At 46.9% G+C, this 22,990-nt stretch overlaps 1 protein-coding gene across 1 annotated transcript in view; it reads right to left on the bottom strand.

Annotated features, from left to right (window-relative positions):
• TUBGCP2 (tubulin gamma complex component 2) overlaps positions 1-22,990 on the bottom strand; it is a 190,575-nt gene that overhangs the window by 62,226 nt on the left and 105,359 nt on the right. The window contains exons 14-15 of the mRNA XM_069240639.1: positions 1,093-1,213; positions 85-228 (exon numbers count right to left, since the gene is read on the bottom strand). Coding sequence (XP_069096740.1) covers positions 85-228; positions 1,093-1,213 — 265 coding nt within the window. The remainder of the gene's footprint in view (positions 1-84; positions 229-1,092; positions 1,214-22,990) is intronic.

Genomic DNA, 22,990 nt, shown 5'->3' with positions numbered 1-22,990 from the left:
ACTGCACATAGTTTGTAAGTAGTATGAACTAGTACACAGTACTTTATGGGACAAACCTGCAATTTTTGTTTTAAAATGACCCACCTGCATACAGTTTGTGAACATGACGCAGACAGACATCAGCTTGGAGAAGATCTTGAGAAGATCAGGGTTTGTCAGCATGCAATCTTTCAAGCAGTTATCCAGAAAACTGGTGTGGTGCCGCAGAACCTCATCTATGTTAGATGCCTGTGGTGAGCAAACATATAATGCACCGTTACTCCTCTTAAATGGGTTAATGTTAATAATGCGTAATGTTACTAGAGATTTAGGGATCCCACTCTCTCTGAAATCAAAACAAAACGTACCTGTTACTAGAGGCATAGGAGACCCACATTTGCTGCCAACTAAGCTGTGCTCTACACAGCACTAAAACCGTTTGGGTCTCACACACTGCCAGTAAACTGCATTCTCACGGTACGTAAACCTGTGTCCCAGACTCAACGGTGCCACATTCTCCCAGTAATACACCCTTGTGATCCCCAATTTACCGGCAACAGGTATATCTTTGCTAATGCAAAGCTGAGCTCTTCCTAATGTTGCAGCCAAATGGTCTCTACAGCTAATGACACCAAGGTGAACCCTCTCCAATCATTTCGAGCAGCTGAACACTCATCAGCACTAAACTGAGCTCTACCAGTACCATCTCTTGTAAGTTCCACACTTACGAACTGGAGCTAGTCTCTCTTTTTCGGCCTCACATTTCCAAAACTCACTAACATGAAGCTACGGTCTCTACATTACTTATGGACTGTGCATCCCACACTGAAAGGCACTTTGTGGAGCTCCCTGCAATACAACTGCTGCATGGTTCTACCTCTTATGAAAAACAAACTCAGATCCCCACATACAATGTCGTTGTTTTGCGTCCCAAACACAGACAAAAACCGGAGCTTTCTTTTTATTGTAATTAATATTTTATAAGCTATAAGATTAACTTTATTTTAACACTGAATGGTATACCGAAACTGTATTCTAACAAAATAATGGTCCTAAACCACATTTGCTATCTGCAGTTAAGTACACATACAGTGGGTATTTTAGAGGACTTACTGATTTCAGATTTTTCTCCAAGATATGCCATGTGGGTTCCATCACCTCAAACATCATGTAGTACTGGATGTTCTGTACAAAATTTAACATGCGCTGCCTGAGTGTGAATGCTCCAGCAAACCTGAAAAATATCAGAATTAAAAGGTGAAACTACAGGAGTTTCAGTTGCCTGAATGAGATTATTCCACATACACAAGAAAGGACAACTATCAATCTTAAATTACAAAGTGCAGACAGACATTTCTGATTCTGTACCTTACACTAAGTATTAAATGGAATAACTAGCTGGTAGAGCAACAAATGCCAAACGTTCATTTTTTTCGAACAACCAACGAGGACAGACAAGCTGAGTTGAGCACCTAGAAAGCAGAAGTGGGCATCTGTAGAGGATCATGCTCTTTCTAGTCCTTGTCATTGTAGGAAACATCCTAGGCATAGTAGGACGTTATTAAATTCCATCATAAATACAGTGCCTTCCATTCAATGCATTACAATAACAGCACCCTTTAGGCAATATTGTGTTAAACAGTAATAGTGCTAAAGCAAACCTACTTAACCTCCTAATTCACACAGCAAAGCTTAATGAAAGTGTGCATAGAAGTTTATGTTGTGATCTACTTGGGTAGATGACCATGAACCTTGCAGTTTGGCTCCTAGGAATAATGATTTGATGAAGTAATGCATCTTGAGATTGGGTCCTTGATGATATCCTACATTTTGTTCTACCTCCAAAGCGCTCTCAAACAAGTGATTGTAGGTCCATCTCTTATGATGGGTAAAATGATTTACACCTCGCCTTAATGAGGTACTTATGAATGCCTATATCATACATGCTGGATAGTATTTATCTATGTACCTGTTTTGCAAGAAAGGGAAACAAGAATATGGTGCTGACAGTAGACTATTCTCAATGTTGAATTGTATAGGAAACGTTTCCAAAAACAAACAAAAACTGTTTCTTAGGCCATGAGTTAGGATCCCAAATTTAGGCCATTGGTACCACTCAGGGGGATGGGTTCTAAAATGATATTTTGCAAGGTATGGCTGCCTAGAGAAGGAAATATGTGATCGCAAGTCATCACTCTTTCCCTTTTGTATGATATTATTGGATTAGCAACCATAGCCGAAAAAAATAATGGTTTTTATATTTTTGATGCATTGCATACAAATTCATCATAATATGTGGAAAAATAAATCTAATTCCACCAGACTGGATACATTTAAACAAATCTAATCGATTTGATTTTAACAGGCGGTAAGTCTGCACATGTCAGTGCACTTAAGATCATTTAGACAGCAGACACATGTTAGCAGTTTGCAGTTCCTAATGCAGTTGCAAGTTAGTAGATCTAACACAGCCTGAGGTGCTGGCCGCTCCTCCAGCCAGTCCACTACCAGTTGCTCTGTTCCCTCGTGGTTTTTCAACTTCAACCCTCTCCCAATGGGACTAGATGTCTGTGGTTCATTCAGAAGACATCTCTTGCTTAGCGACTTGGTAGTCTGCAAGTTCACCATGTTTCTTCAGACAGTCCCTGCAAGGTGGAAGTTGATGACTGTCTATCTTGCCCTTCTTTGAGCATAACAGGTGATATCTCAAGTCATTCACGTTATATCAAAGATTTTGGTGCATATAGCAAGCACGAGAATTGCTCCACTTTGTTCATTAGTTCTTCAGAGAGATCCCATTCGTCTCTGAGCAGCGAAAATGTTTCCAGGGTATGTATGCTGGCAGACAGGATTTTGAATGCTCTTACTTTGCCTTTTCCTGCAAATGTACTTATTGTGTCACATCCGGTAAACGTATTGAGACCTAACATAGCTCAACAAACATTTTCATCAAGAGGTGAAGCTATTTTCCCAATGTCAAAGACTCACATGGCGTATTTTAGTATCACATTTCAGAAACAATTCAGCCTTGATTCTGTCATGGAATCCCAAACACATAATAAACACATCGGTGTCATCTGAGCCTATCATTACTGCCTCATAACTCTCATTAACAGCATATGCAGCAACAAAAAAACATCTGCTTCTTAGTGTGTGCTGTTGAGATCAGGCACTTCGTGTCTCCCTTCAGATGTGATTTTGTAGCATTTATCTTCAAAGTTTTCCAACAGTGTTTAATTCTCAAGTTTTACAAAATACTCTGGTTTTCTCCATTCACTAACAAGAAATGTGATAGGAGTTTTATTCCTTACATGGCTTAGGAATTTCCTCCACTGTCTGACAATCTGAGAAGGTGAGATGCTCTGTAACTGGTGCCCGAGTTCTTCCTCTCGGATTGTCCTTTTGCCATTCCTAATAGACGTCTCATTAGATGTATAAAACACAATACTGATTCTCTGACTCCTATTTCTGTCCCGCAAAGCCATGGCCAAGACAGACATGGCCACCTAAACAAAGCTTGAGTCCTCTCTTTCACTCTCTGAACAAGAACCATACCATCAATCTGCGTGGCTGAATTTCCAGGTATTTCCTCAGCAAGGGTAACATTTTTCTGCAAGTATGTTGCTAAAACAACTTTGTCTTGTGCAGCAGACCTTCTGGAGTTGTTAAAGCCCATGGTAAAGGTCCTAAGGGATAAGAAAGTACATCCAGCATTTGAAGGTTCCGATTTTGTGCTGTCACAATAATTTGACCAAATAGTGCTTTGTCTGCTTTCATGATAATTGTCTTGCCATTGCTGTTCACTGCCTTCTTCTTGGACATGTTAGTGAAGGTTTATAGTTTGTTCATTTTCATTGGGCCATAAAACTTCTCAATAGGTGGATTATTCTCAAGTTGGTCAAGTTTGAAGTCTGTATAGCACTGTTCACCTATTTCATGTGCCTTCATTATGTCGGATACTATGGGGGTGATTCTAACTTCGGCGGGCGGCGGAGGCCGCCCGCCAAAGTTCCCCCAGCAAAATACCGCTCCGCGGTCGAAAGACCGCTGAGGGTATTTTGGGATTTGCCCTGGGCTGGCGGGCGGCCGCCAAAAGGCCGCCCGCCAGCCCAGGGCAAATCAACCTTCCTACGAGGATGCCGGCTCAGAATTGAGCCGGCGTAGTGGGAAGGTGCGACGGGTGCAGTGGCACCCGTCGCGTATTTCAGTGTCTGCAAAGCAGACACTGAAATACTTTGTGGGGCCCTCTTACGGGGGCACCTCAGCACCCCCTACCGCCATCCTGTTCCTGGCGGGAGACCCGCCAAGAACAGGATGGCGGTAGGGGGTGTCAGAATCCCCCCGCCGCCATGGAGGATTCTGCAGGGCAGCGGGAAACCAGCGGGAGACCGCCGGTTTCCCGCATCTGACCGCGGCCGAACCGCTGCGGTCAGAATGCCCTGCAGGGCACCGCCGGTCTGTCGGCGGTGCTCCCGCCGACCCTGGCCCCGGCGGTCTCTGACCGCCGGGGTCAGAATGACCCCCTATGTCTTGAGATGCCTTTTTTGCTGTGGAGAGACTAATGAGATTATGAAGCCAAGCAAATGGGTTTATCCAGCTTTGAACCAGACTAACAGCTCTCGTAACAGTATCTTCATCTCTTTTAAATTCTTGACTTACGTAGGTCTGCATGAGTAAGATCTGATCTGTTGTTCCGAACCATTTCCCTTATTTGTCCCAAAAAGGTGCTTCTGTGTTCAGCCAGAGTCTGTGTGCTTTGTCGACTGTTATCTCTATCGCCTGATCGACCGGAATTCATCCAAACAAATTAACATCTAACAGTTGAACTGCAAAGCATCTGTTGATGAAGTTGTGGTGTATTTCTGGATCTTTCACTGAAAGTACTGTCATCCCTGCATAGTATACAGAAGATAGCTAGCATTGTTCATCCTGTCATTCGCAAAACACCATGGGATCAGAGTGTATGGTGGTAAGATGTAAATGCCAATTTCCTTCTCGATCAGCTTGCAGCGTAGCCAGCAAGACATTTCCAACAATATCCACCTATGACATCTAAAATGCAGAGAGATCTCCATTGTTCCAGGAATATATCTTAAAGAGGTTTTACTTCGGCAAATGCAGCATTCTGCAAAAGGTCATATAATCCCTGTTGCCATAGATCTTTTGCAAAATCATTAACATCCTCAATGAAGGAGTAGACTTCTTGAATGTTCTCTTCGTAATTCTTCTCCACCCAGCGGATAAATTCCAACCAAGCTAGTCTCACCATAGCTTCATACATGCACTTGTGTACTCGAACTGCACAATTGTACATACAACCTTCTAGTACTGATGATATTGATCCTTCTGCTATCATGTCTGCTTCAGTGCAAAGGTTGGGAAGGCCAGCGCCTTGAAAGCGTTTTTCAAGAATGGACATGACACTGCAAATGTTGTGAAAGGTGCCTATTGAAAGAAAGATTCTGTCGTAAATTGCTTTATGCTTCTACACAATCTCAGTTGCTTTTGCGTACAGAGCTTGATCCATGTCTACTACAATTTTTGCCAAATGCAGTGATTCCCTTATCAGCTCTGACTGTTTCAAAATTTCAGAAATAGTTGTCAACTCAGTTACAGGGGCATTAATGGTGGGCAAGTAGCCAATGGAATCCTGTGATACACTAACTAGGTCTCTAGTACTGTTTTTAAATCCTGTCCAGCTTGGTATTGTCCGTGTGAGGTTTGCTTCTTGTCTCTTAACCCACATTATGTTCTTATTTTGAACAAGCTTCAGTTGGGCAACACATTCTGGCATGACTTTGGTACTATTCATCAATGGCTGAGACCCAACTCGTTCACCAGGAACATACATGAACAATTCTTTGTGGGGGGGTCAGTGTTCTTTGCTTTTGTTTTGCAATGCTTGAAAGAGGAGCTTTAAAAGGTTGCGGTCTAAACAACGTGGGCTGCACAGCTATAACGTTGACTTGATGAGTTGTAATGATAAGTAAGAGTCTCTACCAGCCTATTAGTGTTATCCCATGCTAAAATAGTGAAGACACAAGGCTGAATGTTGGCTGGAAGAACAGTTTACTCATTTAAGATAGCAGCAAGTTTCTGAAGTCACAAGGCAGTACCGTTTTCTTCCAATTGTGAGAAATCCTATGACCAAGTATGTTTACAGTGCAAATGATTTCAACAGTGCCTGCCAGCATTTGTACGGTGTCTGGGAGCAACAATTGCTTGGGGGGTGTTTCTGCTGGCCATTTAGTGACTGCATATATAATGCCCTGACTGAATAATTACGTAAGTAAGGCAACCCATTTGGACAGCGTTGTGTTTTCTGGATCTCAAGTCAGAAGTGCTAACAGGAACTGGTTAAGGTAATCAGGCACTGCAAATTAATTTTTATCAACGTCTGACGGATGACACGGCTATGGTGTTGATGCCAAGTTTGTTTAAATCATTGTTCTTATGTGCGATGATGTTTGATCAATGATCATGTTCATCTGTGCCTTAACTTCTAAAACTGTTAAGTCTCTTTTTAAACTCTGTTTTTCACTTATAACGTCCTGTAGCATGACCCTATCAGGTTGGGCCAATGATTTTCCTTGGCTGTCTGGGGATATGTGGAGGCTGTCACCGAACTCAGAGTCCAATTTTATTCTACTATGCTTTTCCCTGTATTCCTCTGTGTGTCATGAGGGTTTCAAACCTTTCAGTGAGAGTGATCAAACGTATTACCTCTTTATTAGAAATAATCGTGTTCTAATGTATTGAAATAGTTCACCATATGCTTTATCTCTCATATTTTCGTAGTGATCATCTGTTTGAATGATAAATGCATGATGTTTCTCCTTTGCTTTAACCCTTGTATAGTTCCTATAACAAGATGAACGATAATGGGCTTCTGCTGCCACTTTGTCCCTACTACAAACTGCTAGGATCTTTGAATCACAATTAATGGTTGCACACTCGAAGCATTTAATCAACTCTAAGCTCCGTGGCCTTGATTAATTTCTCACGCATTGATGTTCCCTCATAGCATTTTATCCTTCCACAAAATATACATTCTTCAGCATACACGTTTGACTTTAATGTTGTTCTTCTGTTTAACCATTTACTCGTGCACTCACTCGTTCCAGCATCATCACTGACACCTGCTTCAGCTTTTCGCTTAACCTCTACGTTGCCGGCGTCGGCCACTGGCTGACACCAGGGAGGGGGTTAAAAAATCCTCTGATGCATTTCCGTGTCTCCTGGGGTTTAAAAAACCCCGGGAGACAGGAAGATCTTCTGTGTCTTCCCCTGCCCCTCTGTGACGTCAGTGTGGCTTACCCTGGAAAGGGGGATGTGTGGGGGGGGGGGGGGAGGGGGGCGCTACTGAGACCCCCCACTGGTTTAAAAAAAACTAAAAATTAAATTGACTGGGGATCCCAGTGGGCAGAGCGACCCGCTGTGAGGGCAATCATTTTTTTAATAGTTGTATAGTTTCCCATGGGGCCAAAGATACCATAGAGCTAAAATATATATATATATATATATATATATATATAGCAATCACTTTTGTCAATGCATGTGTGGTTTCCCTGGGGGCTGCAGTCGGCCTCAATGAAAACCACAACCACATATAAAAGTGATCGATCGAGAGATATCTCTCTCTCTCTCTCTATATATATATAGCTATAGCTATATATATATAGCTATATATATATATATATATATATTCATATTCGTCACCAGTTCTCTTGCAGTTGCAGCTTGCGTCTTCAAAGCAATGCACATACTTCAACGGATGCGTTTCAACTGTAGCTTTTAGGCAGCAATAAAAAATTCAAATAAGTCTTGTGATTATGCTTCTGCTACAAAAGGATCTGACTTTTATATAGTGGCAGTTTTGATGTCATAAAGTAGCGCAGAAGGTTTATATGCCTACTGCAAAGATCAGGCCGCCAACATACCGTTGTCATGGCTACCAGCCGCACAACCGCATTATGACCGTCGACGGAATTCTGCCAGAAGGCTGGCGGAATACCGTTGACGGTCATGGCGGCGGACAGCAGTAAGGTGGCGCTGCTGTCAGAAGCAGCGCCACACCAGCAATACACCGCCTACCGTATTATGAGCAATGATACGGCCTGACAGTGTTTTGCTGGCGCACGCTGCTGCTGACAGCAGCGCTGCGTCCAGTGTCCAGTAGGAGGACCCCTTGCAAGCACGTAAGTCGGGTTCTCTGACAGGAGAGGGGGGGTGTTGTGTGTGTGTGTGTGTGTGTGTGTGTGTGTGGGGGTGGAGGGGTCTGTTTTTGTATGCATGCATGCGGGTGTGTGTCATGTTGAATGCGTGAGTGAATGACTAAATGTGAGTCTACGTGTATGGTGTGTGTTGTGAATGCGTGTGTGCAACACAGTATGTTGGTGTGAGTTGCAGTGTCTGGGTATGTTTGTGTGCATGCGTGGGTGGATGTGGGTATGCGTGATTGTATGAGTGTGTATGCGTGCGCGTGTGTAAATGTGCGGGGGCAGGAGAGGGAGCGGGAGGGAGGACTCTGGGGAGGGGAGGTGGGTGGGGGAGACCCCTATCGGTGTCGGGAAAAGAATTCCCAGCCACTGATAGTGCCTACCGCCATGGTTTTCATGGCAGGATGCTTGTCACGAAAACCATGGCAGTAGCCGGGGTCATAATCCCAAGGGTGGGATTGTGATGGCCACCTTGCTGGAGACCGAAGTCTCCAGCCCAGCGGCCGTTACCACCCTGGTGGATGGAGTGGTACATTGGTGGTTTAGCATAATTTGGGAAAGGTACCGCCAGCCTGTTGGCAGTACCTTTACCCAAATTACCGCCGACTGCCAGGGTCGTAATGAGGGCCCTTATTTTGTACCCATTTTGGACATACAAAGGTTTCCATGATACCTATTTTTCACTCTTTATATTTCACCAAATTAATTGCTGTACACCCGGTATACAATGAAAACCCATTGCAAGGTGCAGCTCTTTTATTGGCTCTGGGTACCTACGGTTCTGGAAGAACCTACAAGCCCTATATATCCCGCAACCAGAAGAGCCCAGCAGACGTAACGGTATATTACTTTTGAAAATATAACATGCAGGAAAAAGTTACAGAGTACAACGTGGAGGAAAAATAGCTTTTTTTTTTCAGCCCAATTTCAATATTTTCTTATTTCAGCTGTTATTTTCTGTAGGAAAACCTTGTAGGATCTACACAAATGACCCCTTGTTGAGTTCAGAATTTTTTCTACTTTTCAGAAATGTTTAGCTGTCTGAGATCCAGCACTGGTTTCACACCCATTTCTGTCACTAACTGGAAGGAGGCTAAAAATATGGTTTTCTGATTCAAGTCTGCCTGTTCCTGAAAGCTGGGAAGATGGTGATTTTAGCACTGCAAACCCTTTGTTGATGCCATTTTCAGGGACAAAAACCACATGCTTTTGTCTGCAGCCATTTTTCTGAAAAAGGTAAAAGAAACTAAATTCTAGCTGTATTTTGGCTAATTTCTTGGACTCCTCCAGGGGAACCCAGAAACTCTGGGTACCTTTGGAATCCCTGGGATATTGGAAAAAAAGGACGCAAATGTGGTGTGAATAGCTTATGTGGACAAAATGTTATGAAGGCCTAAGCGCAAACTACACCAAATAGCCAAAAAAGGGCTCGGCACTCGGGGGGCGGGAGGGGGGTGTGGGTACGAAGGCCCAGCAGCTAAGGGGTTAATATTCTGTAAAATTCTCTTCTTAGTAAACAGTTTCCTGCACGTGTGGTAAAATACTTGGGGAACCGTGTTGCTTTCCACATTTCTCGCAGTGGAATGTGAATCCTTATTTGAGCTGCCTCTATCAAAGTTTCCATTATGGGCAGTCCTGCAGGCTTGTCAGCATAACTCCATGTTGGACATTTGACCATAAATGAATTATACACTGGGGATCGGAGGACAGGATGTGCTTGTTTCAGTTTTCTTCATGATGCTACATGGTCATTCACCACCAGCCTAGGAAAAAGAAATTAATTAAAAAATATATATACATTTTAATTGGTGTACTTAATATAATCATAATTACTATTATAATTATCAATTTATATACTCACATTTACTGTAATTGAATTTGTAATAATAAAATTCACAATAATAAAAATTATGAAAAAAATTCCATTTACATCAAGGTTATCTTGGGAGTGGAGTAGTACACAAAAGAGTATGATTTGCTATTCACATATTTTCCATCTCTAGGCGTCCATACCTTGCCAATAAATCATATTAGAACCCATCTTCCCAAGTGGTACCGATAACATGGTTGGCTCAAGGCCTATCTGGCATACCTTAAAGATTGTGCTGGACAAACAATAACTGCCCAATGTAACACTGCATTTTTAGTAACAAAGCCAGCAATTTGCAAAGGTACAATGAATCAAAATGCGTTTTGCAACATGGAAAAGCCTTCTGACTCAAAAAAAGCCTCTTGCAAATCATTACGAATTACAATTAAGTAGGGACTTAAAAGGGGCATCATTTGCTAACTATGAATAGAAATGAAACTTATCACTGGTTTCTTATGGCAAATGTAGCAATTCATAGTACAGACACTGACGCTGGAGTTGGGGGGCGTGGGGTATCTGATTCGCCTGGGACAGTTTCCTTTTTGTAAAGCCTGTCCATCAGACTGAGGAGAGCAGGAAGAAGTCTGTGGACCACTGCATCCTGCCCTTTAAGTCTATCCTAATGCTTTACAGGACAAGGACTGTTTTTTAAAAGTGTTTTCTGTTTGGGAATGCAAATGCAAGGATGGAGGTCTGCTGACTTTTGCAGGCCACCATCTCTGCATTTGCAGGCAACTGCAGCAGGTAGGAAACAAAAACCTGTCTAATTAATATTTATTAGACAGCATTTTTAGTATACCTCTGCAAAAGTTGATTAATGGTGCACCGTCTTTGTACGTGGGTCGCATCCATTGTTCCTTTGTAATTAAACATACTGGTCCCACATTCAGAGAGGGACAAATAGTCCCTTCAAAATTTGTGTCTTCAGTTTTTAGACCCAGAGTCCCCAAATCCCAGTAAGGGGATTAGCCACAGCAGTTTCATCTGGACTCTGAATACAATGCAGCTGGTGAACACCCACCACTATGTGTGCAACTGTAGCTCTTAGCTTCATTTTCAGCTTTCTGTCGTGGTCTAGCAGGTAGCCCGGAAAGCTGATGGTTTCCATCAACCCAGGACATATAAATGAATCCCGACTATGAGTACCCTGTCGTGAAGAGAAGACCGACAGTGATACAACACAGTCCAGCTTAGTTCTCCAGATGACACTATTCCATGTATGTGAAAATAAGGAGTGCCACAGGCACCCCCAACTCGTATCAGAGCGGTGTTCACCATTACCTACTGCTAATATAAAGTGTACTTGGACACAACTTTGCCAGCTATACCAGAACACACAACATGTCACAGATACCTACAGCCTATGCAAACGAGACTAAACAGGTCTGTGCAATTTATTCAAAGTAGAACACTATCAAAACATAAAATGCTAAAGTGGAGGAGGTCGGCTTGGAGACTAAAATGTTTTACTCAAAACGTCTGAAAGTTCCAAAAAGGGCTGGGTATATTCTCCAGTGGTGGAGAGGGACCGACTTCAGTTTTCCTGAAAAGGAGAAGGAGAGAGGTCATGAAAGTGGAGACCTAGCAATACAGAGCAGGGCTGAAACCGAATCTTTTCTTCTGCCCAGAATAAAACACTAAAGGCAGAAATAAGTGAGAAGTACAGAACAATTGTGAGCGATCCAAAATGCGGTGAAAGTCATTCAGTGATGTGAAGGAGGACCACAAGCTACATTTTCTCAGAAACTCACAGAAGTTAAGTCCTGACGAACTCAGACTTTTGACTACCTGAGAGGTATGAAAGCCATTATAACCTTTAAATGCAAGACAGATATATTTGTTATATTTTAGGGGAAATAAGCGGTAAATCAACCTTCCTGAGTCAGCACTCTATGAGTAGCTCGTCCAAGAGAACATTGGTAAGTTATTTATCCCGTTTATTCCACAAATTAGACCTAGAAAAGGACAAGTATGTGTTGGGCTGGCGACTGATCCAGTCAGTGCTGTATAGGATACTGGTGTAAACAGAGAAGAAAGATGACTATTTGGAAAAGGACTCAAAGGGTGTACTATGTCCAAAGATACAATTAAAAAGGTTTTCACTTCACCAGTTTCTTGAACACTATGATCAATTGATCAATGCCTTAATACTTATTGAGGGGGCCAAAGGGCTTGGGATTTGCCACCTCGGGCAAACTCTCATTCCCTCCAGTTAAAGTGAGTACAAGACTGCTAAATCGTTGAGTCAAAGAACACTGAAGGAATATAAATATGCTTCACAATAACATGGCACTAACAAACCTTACAGTTTCAGACATATAGAACGTTTACAGGAAAAGCTAAGGAGACGAGAGAGAACTAAGGGTGAGTAAAATGGAAACAAATATACCACAAAAAATACTGGATCCCCTAGTAGTCTAGAAACTACTTACGTGTAACACTAGATGATAAGCAGAGACTCAGACATTTCTAAGTACATACATTATTTTAATTTAATCACATCAGAACAGCTATCCAAATTAATCACATAAACTGGTTATGTAATGAGTGTATATGCAGTCACTAGTCCACATGTGATTGTGATTTGTAAGTATAAAAGTTGAAGGAAGCACTGCCCGCAATTTAATGCCAACTTTAAATGGCATTGGAAAGTGAATATGTGCTAGATTATGATACATGTACATGCTTGCATTGGCAACTAATGAATGCAAGCATCATAGATAAACTAGATTTAGGGGGGTCATTACAACATTGGCGGTAAAAGCTGCTTACCGCCAACACACTGCCGCAGCCACGGAATTCCGCCATGGTCATTATGACCCACAGCTCGGAATCTGCCAAAATCCAGACACCAACACAAGTCCGCCACACCAAAGGTCAGTGATAAACTGGCGATAACAAAACTGACACCGTCACACCAACAGGAATACGCCCACACTATCACGACCCTCGAATCCACGCAGCGGTCTTTCAACCGCAGTATTCCATTGGTAGTACACACCGCCGCGCTCAAAATACATACACATACACACACCACTCCCACACACCCAATACAATATAAAACACACACCCACAAACCCTTACGTCAACAATTGAGACTGAAGGCCAGAGAGAGACACCATCATCTACAAACTAGCATCCACAGGCACTCAACACCATCACTCACACAACGTCCAAGCACCTCACACAACACACCTCTAAACATAACCCCACACATCACAACACACACCACCCCATACATCACCCACACCACCCCATGGCCCCGCAAAGACACCCCAGGTTCTCTGAGGAGGAGCACAGAGTCATGGTGGAGGAAATCATGTGGGTAGAGCCACAGCTATTCGGATCACAGGTGCAGCACACCACCATAGCAAGGAAGATGGAGATAGGGCGAAGAATCGTGGACAGGGTCAACGCAGTGGGACAGCACCCAAGAACTAGAGATGACATCAGGAAGAGGTGGAACGACCTACGGGGAAGGTGCGTTCCGTGGTCTCAAGACACCACCTTGCGGCTCAGAGGACTGGCGGCGGACCCCCACAACTCACTACATGGGAGGAGCAGGTCTTGGCTATACTGCATCCTAAGGGCCTCGCAGGAGTAGCTGGAGGAATGGACTCTGGTAAGGCAAAACTTTAACTACCTCATCCCCCACCCTACCTGCATGCTATCACATACCCCCACCCTCGCCCTCACCCCCATAACTCCAACTCCTCACGTATGTCCCAATATCACAAACCACACATCCCAAACCCAAGCCCTGCATGTAACACCAAAGTATGGACACCCATCACCAAAGCATGGCTACTGCACATACCCATACACCCCCCTACACCATTATCACGCAAGGTCCTACACAAGAATGCAAGCACTGGGGTACACGGTCACCCACCCATTGCACACCAGGGCACACACAGATGCAATAATCATGCCTTTACACCCTTGCAGGACCCCTACCCAACGTCACCAGACAGGAGGGTCCAGATATGTCCACTCCACCCACAAAAGAGGCCCACAGTGATGACAGCAGCTCTGTCCAACTGGATCAAGATGACCAGCCCGGCCCATCTGGGACCTCGGGACAGTCGGTTCCCCTCACACTGGCACAGGCCACTACAGAGCTTCCCCCCTCTGGAAACACCAGCACAGCACCCACCCAGCTGGCCCATACCTCTGTCCCCAGTACACGTCAATCAGCAGTGTGTCCACCACTACAGGGAACCCAGGCTAACCCACCACCCCAACAACACCAGGGACCTGGGGTCAGTGGTAGTGGGCACACGGTTCAGGGGACAGAGGCCCAGGAACACAGGGGAACTGGGAGGGCTGCTGTGCGACAGGGGTAGGACAGGCCCAGGGAACCCACTCTCCACGAGGCCCTCTCCAACATCATGGGAGCCTACAACCATTCCCAGGAGACGATGGCAACGGTACTGGCCAAGTTTCAGGAGACCCAGCGGCTGCAGGAGGGCCAGTATTTGGGGTTCAGGGAGGAACTCAAATCCATCAACCCCACCCTGGGCACCATTGCAGGGGTGCTGAAGGAACTCGTCAACACCAGGAGGGACACTGTGGCACAACAAGGGGCCCCTGACACTAGCCTGGACGATGAACTGCCCACCACCTCCGCCGGCACTAGTGGACAGGAGGCACCGCCAGCACCCCACCCCCTGCAGATGGAAAACCACACCGCAAGCGGTCCCTGAGATCCAGGACAAAGACAGAGAACAATGCCAAGACCCCGCCAAGAAATTAGACCACCCTGATTGTCATCCTTCTGTCCCACTTTGGCACCCTGTCCATAGTTAAACTGCCCTAGCTCCACTTCCTATGCCCCTTTGGACAATGCACCTGTGAGACTAATAGACTGGACTCTGCCATGGACATTCCTCCACCATCACCCCTGACCATTTTACAACCCCCTCCACTATTGAGCACTTAAATAAACACCCTTAAATCACAAAACAATCAGGATTCTGTCTGTGCTTTCGAAAATGTGTATTAGCAATAACAGTGGCAAAATGCTATATCAAATGTATTGTCAACATACCTGCGTCACACAGCTCTAGCCCATGCGGAAACAGAGCAGATGTCACACAGTGGGACCCACATCTGTGAAATCGTAAGGGAAAGTGACAGCTCAGTGACCATACACTGGGTGAAAATGACAGACAGATGAGAGGTAGTAGAATTACATCAGATGTAGCAGGCAGTGTTGTCTTCTTACCTGTGTCTCACTGGAAGTATTGCAGGATCACTGTGTTCCTGTTGCCTATGTCCTCTTCTTCTGCTTCCTCGTCTTTACTGTCCACAGGCTCCACAGCTGCCACAACACCTCCATCTGGACCATCCTCCTGCAGAAAAGGCACCTGCCGTCACAAAGTCAAGTTGTGAAGCATACAGCAGGCCACGATGATCTAGCACACCTTCTTTGGTGAGTAGAATAGGGAACTACCTGTCATATGGAGGCACCGGAACCTGGCCTTCAGGAGGCCAAAAGGTCCGCTCTATAACCCTCCTAGTTCGCCCATGGGCCTCATTGTAGTGTTCCTCTGCCCTTGTCCTGGGATTCTTCACTGGGGTCAGTAGCCAGGACAGGTTGGGGTAACCAGAGTCACCTGCAAATGTCGAGGGACAACTGTTAGACACACACTGACTCATAGGGACATCCCCAGACCCAGACACCTAGTCACACTGTATTGGGTCCATGTCCTCACATAATAGCCACACACAGTGCATCTGGAGTTGCCCCATCACATAAGGGATGCTGCTATTCCGTAGAATATAAGCGTCATGCACTGAGCCAGGAAATTTGGCATTCACATGGGAGATGTACTGGTCTGCCAAACACACCATCTGCACATTCATCGAATGGTAACTCTTCCGGTTTCTGTACACCTGTTCACTCCTGTGGGGGAAGGGGGTGACGGGGGGGGGGGGAACCAAGGCCACATGTGTCCCATCAATGGCACCTATGATGTTGGGGATATGTCCCAGGGCATAGAAATCACCTTTCACTGTAGCCAAATCCTCCACCTGAGGGAAAACGATGTAGCTCCGCATGTGTTTCAGCAGGGCAGACAACACTCTGGACAACACGTTGGAAAACATAGGCTGGGACATCCCTGATGCTATGGCCACTGTAGTTTGAAAAGACCCACTTGCTAGGAAATGGAGTACTGACAGCACCTGCACTTGAGGGGGGATTCCTGTGGGATGGCGGAATGCTGACATCAGGTCTGGCTCCAACTGGGCACACAGTTCCAGGATTGTGGTACGATCAAGTCTGTAGGTGATGATCAAATGTTGCTCCTCCCTTGTCGACAGGTCCACCAGCGGTCTGTACACCGGAGGATGCCGCCATCTCCTCACATGCGGACGGTGCCTATGGAGGAGAACAGCGAGCAGAGAGTCAACCAACTCTGAGGTACGTAAACACAGCTTAATCGGAAAATATTAGCAACTCGACATATGCCTGTATTAGTATTTAAGCAAGGCCTAGATATGTGTGACGCAGTCCAAAATAATGCCATGTGGGCCCATGAAATGGCGGCTGCCTGACCTGTAAAGTGGGACAAGGGGATATGAGGTAACTGCGCTGGCGTTGTACACCGTTGCGGTAGGCGGTCAAAGACCGCCACGCTATCCTGCATTGGTTAACATTGGACCCAATGACGATGTACGCCGGCGGTGACGGTACGCACCGCCGTGGACGTGACCGCCATTCTCTCTGTTCAATCACTTGATACCTGATCTTCGACAGGATAGGACCTACACTGCAAGTGCTGCTGTGACCTCAGTCTGGAAGAGACAATGGCTCGTGTGTCTTGGTGAAGGGCCCCTGCCTTCAGCACGGAGGAGTTGGAGAAACTAGTGGATGGGGTCCTCCCCCAGTACACACTACTCTACGGTCCTCCAGACAAACAGGTAAGTACAATGTGAGCATGCTGTATGGGAAATGCCTGTGTGGAGTGGTGTGGATGAAAGATAGGGGGGGCGAGAATGAGGCGTGCATGAAACGACGGGGAGTGCATGTGCGTCATGGCAAGGGTAGGGATGCGGGCCAATGACTGTGCGGACGATAATATCTTCTTTTCCCCTGTACTATTCCTGTAGGTCAGCGCCCACCAGAAGGACATTTGGCGTGCCATCGCCAAGGAAGTCCGGACCCTGGGGGTCTACGACAGACGGAGCACCCACTGCCTGAAAAGATGGGAGGACATTCGCCGCTGGAGCAAGAAGACAGCGGAGGCCCAGCTGGGGATGGCCTCCCAACGTGGAAGGGGTGCCCGTCGCACCATGACCCCCCTGATGTTCAGGATCCTGGCGGTGGCCTACCCGGAGTTGGATGGGCGCTTGAGGGCCTGGGCCTCACAGCAGCCACAAGGGGGTGAGTACACTCTCATTCTGCTGATTCAGAGTGCATTGTAGGGGTCTGGGTGGGGGAGGTGAGCTGTGGGTTCCCCTAGGCCAGGGCGAGTTTAGTATGCAAGGCCCCTTCTTAAGGCAGGCCCTGTGGCACCCCACCCCACCTGTGTACAGTGCCAACTACACCTAGTCAGGCTCCTGTGACATCCACGTGTGCAGCAATAGGGCATAGCGTTGTAACCTATGTCCCTGGGATTGATTAGGGAACTCCAAGTGCACGGCGTAGTGTAGGGGGCTTCTGTGTCTGTAGTGTCCGCCAACGGTAGCGGTATTGCATGCACTCAACATGTCCTTCTTCTGTCTTTACCCCTCCTATTTGTGGTCTCCCTGTTCTTGTGTGCATTAGCATCATCAGGCGGAGGAGCAGTGGCACCGGAGCAGGAGGGAGCTGCATCCCAAATTGCCCTGGAGGGCGACACAACGGAGTCTGAATTCACCAGTGGGACGGAGGGCGAGGGGAGCTCTACGGCGGGGACAGGAGCTGATACCAGCGATACGGACTCCTCCTCTGATGGGACCTCACTTGCGGTGGCGGGCCCATCTGTGCCCCGCATCTACAGGTACAGCTGCCACCCCCCCCTACCAGCACTGCCCTCCCAGCAGCCCCTCAGCGTGTGTCCCGTGCCCGCTCACCCAGGAGGGTGGGCATCTCCTTTGCCTGAGAAACCTCAGCCCCTGCCCCTGTCACCCCTACTGCCCTCAGTGAGGAGGCCATTGACCTCCTCGGGTCCCTCACTGTTGGGCAGTCTACCATTTTGAATGCCATCCAGGGTGTAAAGAGGCAGTTGCAACAAACCAATGCATACCTGGAGGGCATTCATTCTGGTCAGGCAGCCCATCAGAGAGCTTTTCAGACTCTGGCCTCTGCACTGACGGCACACATCCCACAGGCACTCTGCGGGACCAGTGGTGCCAGTAGTAACCGGCTTCTGGAGTGAGCCAGGAAGCAGGGCAGCTAGTGTGGCAAGGAGCCAGAGCACGGACAGTCCCCCACCTGTAAAGCACAAAAAGTTGGCCAGTGCCCGGCTGGAGAGAGGAAAGAAATCAGCCACCAAAGCTGCTCCCAGGGGTAGAGTTGGGAGTGTGGAGACAGCTGCGCCACCATCCAAGGTGAGGAAGGGGCACAGTAAAACCGGCAAGTCTGGGAAAATCTGCATGGCGGACAAGACCACCACCAGCCCCGCTGCCCAGGACACCACCGCCACCAGCCCCGCTGCCCAAGACACCGCCGCCACCAGCACCGCTGCCCAGGACCCCACAGCCACCAGCACCGCTTCCCAGGACACCGCCGCCACCAGCACCCCTGCCCAGGACACCGCCCCCACCAGCCCCGCTGCCCAGGACACCGCCGCCACCAGCACCGCTGCCCAGGACACACCTGCCACCAGCACCGCTGCCCAGGACAAACCCGCCACCAGCACCGCTGCCCAGGACACCGCCGCCACTAGCACCGCAGGCCAGTGAGCGCCAAAGATTCTGATGCTACTGAGGCCGCCACAAGCAGGATGAAGCACTCTGGGCACTAGGCCCCCTCCAGAACCAGTGGAGAAAGGCATCCACTACCTCTGTCCTTGGCAGGATGAAGCATTCTGGGCACCAGGCCCCCTCCAGAACCAGTGGAGAAAGGCATCCACTACCTCAGTACTTGGCAGGATGAAGCACTCTGGGCACCAATCCCCCTCTAGAACCAGTGGAGAAAGGCATCCACTACCTCTGTCCTTGGCAGGATGAAGCACTCTGGGCACCAAGCCCCCTCCAGAACCAGTGGAGAATGTTATCTACTTGAGAGACTGTGGCTTTGCACTCCCCAGGATTGAACAGTGGGCAACCCACCCACTATAGAGACTTGAGACTGTGGCTTTGCACTCCCCAGGATTTAACAGTAGGCAAACCACCCACTGTAGAGACTTGAGAGACTGTGGCTTTGCACTCCCCAGGATTGAACGGTGGGCAACCCACCCACTGTAGAGACTTGAGAGACTGTGGCTGTGCACTCACCAGGATTGAACAGTGGGCATGGAGCCCCCTCGTGGATCTGGCGTTGTGCACTCATCCGGCTGAGGTGCCCCCCTTCCATTCCCCCAGAGGTGCCAGTTTTTTTTTCTATCTGATGCCCCAGCAGTGTTCTCTCCGTCTTGTTCGGGTATCTTGTGTGGGCCTCGCCCATGCCTTTTGGGTCCAGTGGTCCACGGACTATGATAGTGAAATACCTTGGACTTGTATTCTTGCTGTATATATTTGTTTATAGTGTACATATCTTTAAATATGTATATATTTTTGATTACTGTATTTGAATATATTACAATCATTAGACTCATTTCTTTTTGTCCTTGCATTCTTCCAGGGGGGGTTGGGGAGTGTAATTGTAATGTATCATGATGTATTAGTGTGTGAGGGTGGGAGTGTTGCGTGTGTGGGTCACTGTTTTTTCCCCTCCCCTGTGTAGTAGGTGCAGTACTCACCGTGGTCTTCGCCGCAGGCGTTCGTGCTCCTGGTAGAGGAGCAGGAAGATAAAGGCTGGAAGAATCTGGAGCTCGGGTTCCATGGCGTCCTGGTTCCTCGTGGGGTGTGTAGAGGTGAGAGTTTCCCCTTACAAGTTCTGTTTCCGCCGTGTTTTTGTTCGCGGTGAACCGGAAAAGGTGGCGGATTGGACTGTTGTAATTCTGTGGGCGGTACATTGTCCTCCGCCTGTCTGATGGCGGTTACCGCTGCGGTGTTTGTTTGTACCGCCTTGGCGATCGGAGTTTTAAAGTGGCTGTCAATGTTGGCGGTTTCCGCCACGGTCTAAATTCCATTTTCTTTTTTTGCGCCGGCCTGTTGGCGGTTTTACCGCTACTTTAACACTGACCGCCAGGGTTGTAATGACCACCTTAGTATTTTCCTGATTTGCTAGATTAATTATATTCATATTATGGCAAATATACAATGTACAACCTGGTGTAACTCACAGTGGCCATCAGCAACACTGACTGAAGTGCATAAACAAGAATTAGTACTCAAACTGTAAGTTACTTATCTTCAGTAAATACCTTTCTGGCAAATACTCTATCTTACCACAGACTGCTCACCTTCAGAATATTCCCATGCGCATTTGGATCGGAAGAATTCTTTAGCAATGCTTCTCTGTGCTTCTAGGGGCCTCATATTACTCATTTGTTATACTATACCTCCCCAAAAGTAAGGAGGCGAAGGTGCATTTAAGTGCTAATGTCAGTTTCTTCATCTTTCCGCTTCAGTGCCCTCAAACGAGGAGCATTTTGAGAAAACTGCAATTGACAGTGTGCTGCATTTTTATGATTTTCAGAAGTCCGCTTCCCAGAATGGGGAAGACAGAAAGCAGTGAGGAATCTGTGGTTTGACAGAATATTCACCATAAACAGTGTTACCAAAGGTAATTACATTTCTCTTTTTGAATATTTCCAACCACAGATGATCTCCTTTAGAGTATCTACCAAAGCATCAACTTCCAAAGGCAGATGGTCTGAGGAAAGGACTTAGATTCGTAAGCCTGGCAGGACTGAGCAGTCAAAATGGCCCTCAAAATGGGCCTGATTGTGAAGCCATGCTGTAGACTGGCAGGTGTCAAGAACTACAACCCCCCATGCTGTTATATGGACCTTGGTTTTGGTGGAATGTGCATGTAGGCCTTCTGTAGTTTGCTTCTGCACTAGTGTATAGTGTATTTTGATGCAAAAGATAGATGATCTACACTGACAGTGACCTCTTTTGCACCATCTTGCCTTTTTTCTCCTAAAAAACACAGAGTTGATCACCCACACAATGATCTCTCATGCAGTCAATGTCGAAACTCAAAGTACTCTTAGAGTCAAGCTGATGCAGCCTCTCATCTTCATTTTAAGGGTGTGGTTCAGAAAGGAACACAGAAGAGTGAAATTGTGAAACTTCTTTGGGAAAAAAGGCCAACTGAGTCTTCAAAACCAATTTGTCCCGAGAGAAGCTGATGTAAAAAGGTTCCCTGCCAGCACCTATAGATTGCTCATGTGTCATGCCAATTTAATGAGATAGGGAAGATTATTTTAAGTGTCGGGAGTCGTAGTGAACAGCTTCACATCTGCTCAAATGCCATGCACATAAGAACTATCAAGACCGGACTCAAGGCCAACTGTAGCATGACAAATAACTTTGGCGAGATTCTTATGAATCAGCCCTTTAAGAAAGAGGGTAAATCAGGCAAATATAAAAAAGCTAAGAAGAACCTGAACTGTGTACTCTGAAAGGTTTAGTTAGGCCAACAACAACACAAACAATAACATCCAAAACCTAACATAACATAACAATAACTCCAAAACCGCCTGCAACGCATCCAAAACGCCTCGGCCCGCCTCATCCTCGACGTACCCCGCAACAGCCACATCTCCGCACACCTGAGACACCTGCATTGGCTCCCAGTCAGCAAAAGGATCACCTTCCGTCTTCTCACCCACGCACACAAAGCCCTCCACAACAAGGGACCGGAATACCTCAACAGACGCCTCAGCTTCTACGTCCCCACCCGCCCCCTCCGCTCCGCTGGCCTCGCACTTGCTGCCGTCCCTCGCACCCGCCGCTCCACGGCGGGTGGGAGATCTTTCTCCTTCCTGGCGGCCAAGACCTGGAACTCCATCCCCACCAGCCTCAGGACCACCCAGGACCACTCCGCTTTCCGGAGACTCCTAAAGACTTGGCTGTTCGAGCAGCGATAACCCCCCTTTTCCCCCCTAGCGCCTTGAGACCCGCACGGGTGAGTAGCGCGCTTTATAAATGTTAATGATTTGATTTGATTTGATTTGATCTATACGGGCAGGGGATCAAGCTGACGCACTTCACATCAGGCCACAAACCCCTCCCAGTGCCTGAAATATATACACTTCTTTAACAGGGGTCTGGCTGCAAGAATGAAACCTACCACTTCAGTCGGTGAGTGAAAAGTACTCAACTGACGCTGCTCAAACTACATACATGGAGGACTAAGTAGTGGAGACTTGGGTGCCTATCTCTCCCCCTTCTGTTGAGACAAGTGGACATTGCGAAGGGGTGACCAGTTTGAAGAGAAAAATGCTCTTATTCAGGAGCTCTGGGGACCACACTTTCATGGGCCAGTCCTGGGTTATCAAGATGACTTTGTCTAAGTCTATCCTGATTTTCCCCTGAACTAGAAGCAGGAGAGGTAGAAGTGGGAATGCAAACAAGAGCACAGTGTTCTATCGTAGTTGGAATATGTCTCGTAATTACTTTCTTGGAAGAATACTCCAGTGCGCAGAAGCTTTAACACGGCACAGGACACCAGAAAGATGTTGCCTAGCCCACTCCAGAGGCAAAAGGGAGTCTTGACACAAAATGCAGGACCCCACTTTGTCCAGCTTGTTGCAGTACCACATTGAGCTTGTGTTGTCCTTGAGGACTTGCACCACCCCACTGATGGATGGCAGGAAAATGTCAAGGCTAGACAGATCACCCTAAAGTCCGATACAGAGCTGGCTCTCGGACACAGACC

The sequence above is a fragment of the Pleurodeles waltl genome, chromosome 6 (assembly GCF_031143425.1).
Source record: "Pleurodeles waltl isolate 20211129_DDA chromosome 6, aPleWal1.hap1.20221129, whole genome shotgun sequence".
Classification (NCBI taxonomy): Eukaryota; Metazoa; Chordata; class Amphibia; order Caudata; family Salamandridae; genus Pleurodeles; species Pleurodeles waltl.
This window is presented reverse-complemented; position numbering and strand designations above follow the sequence as displayed.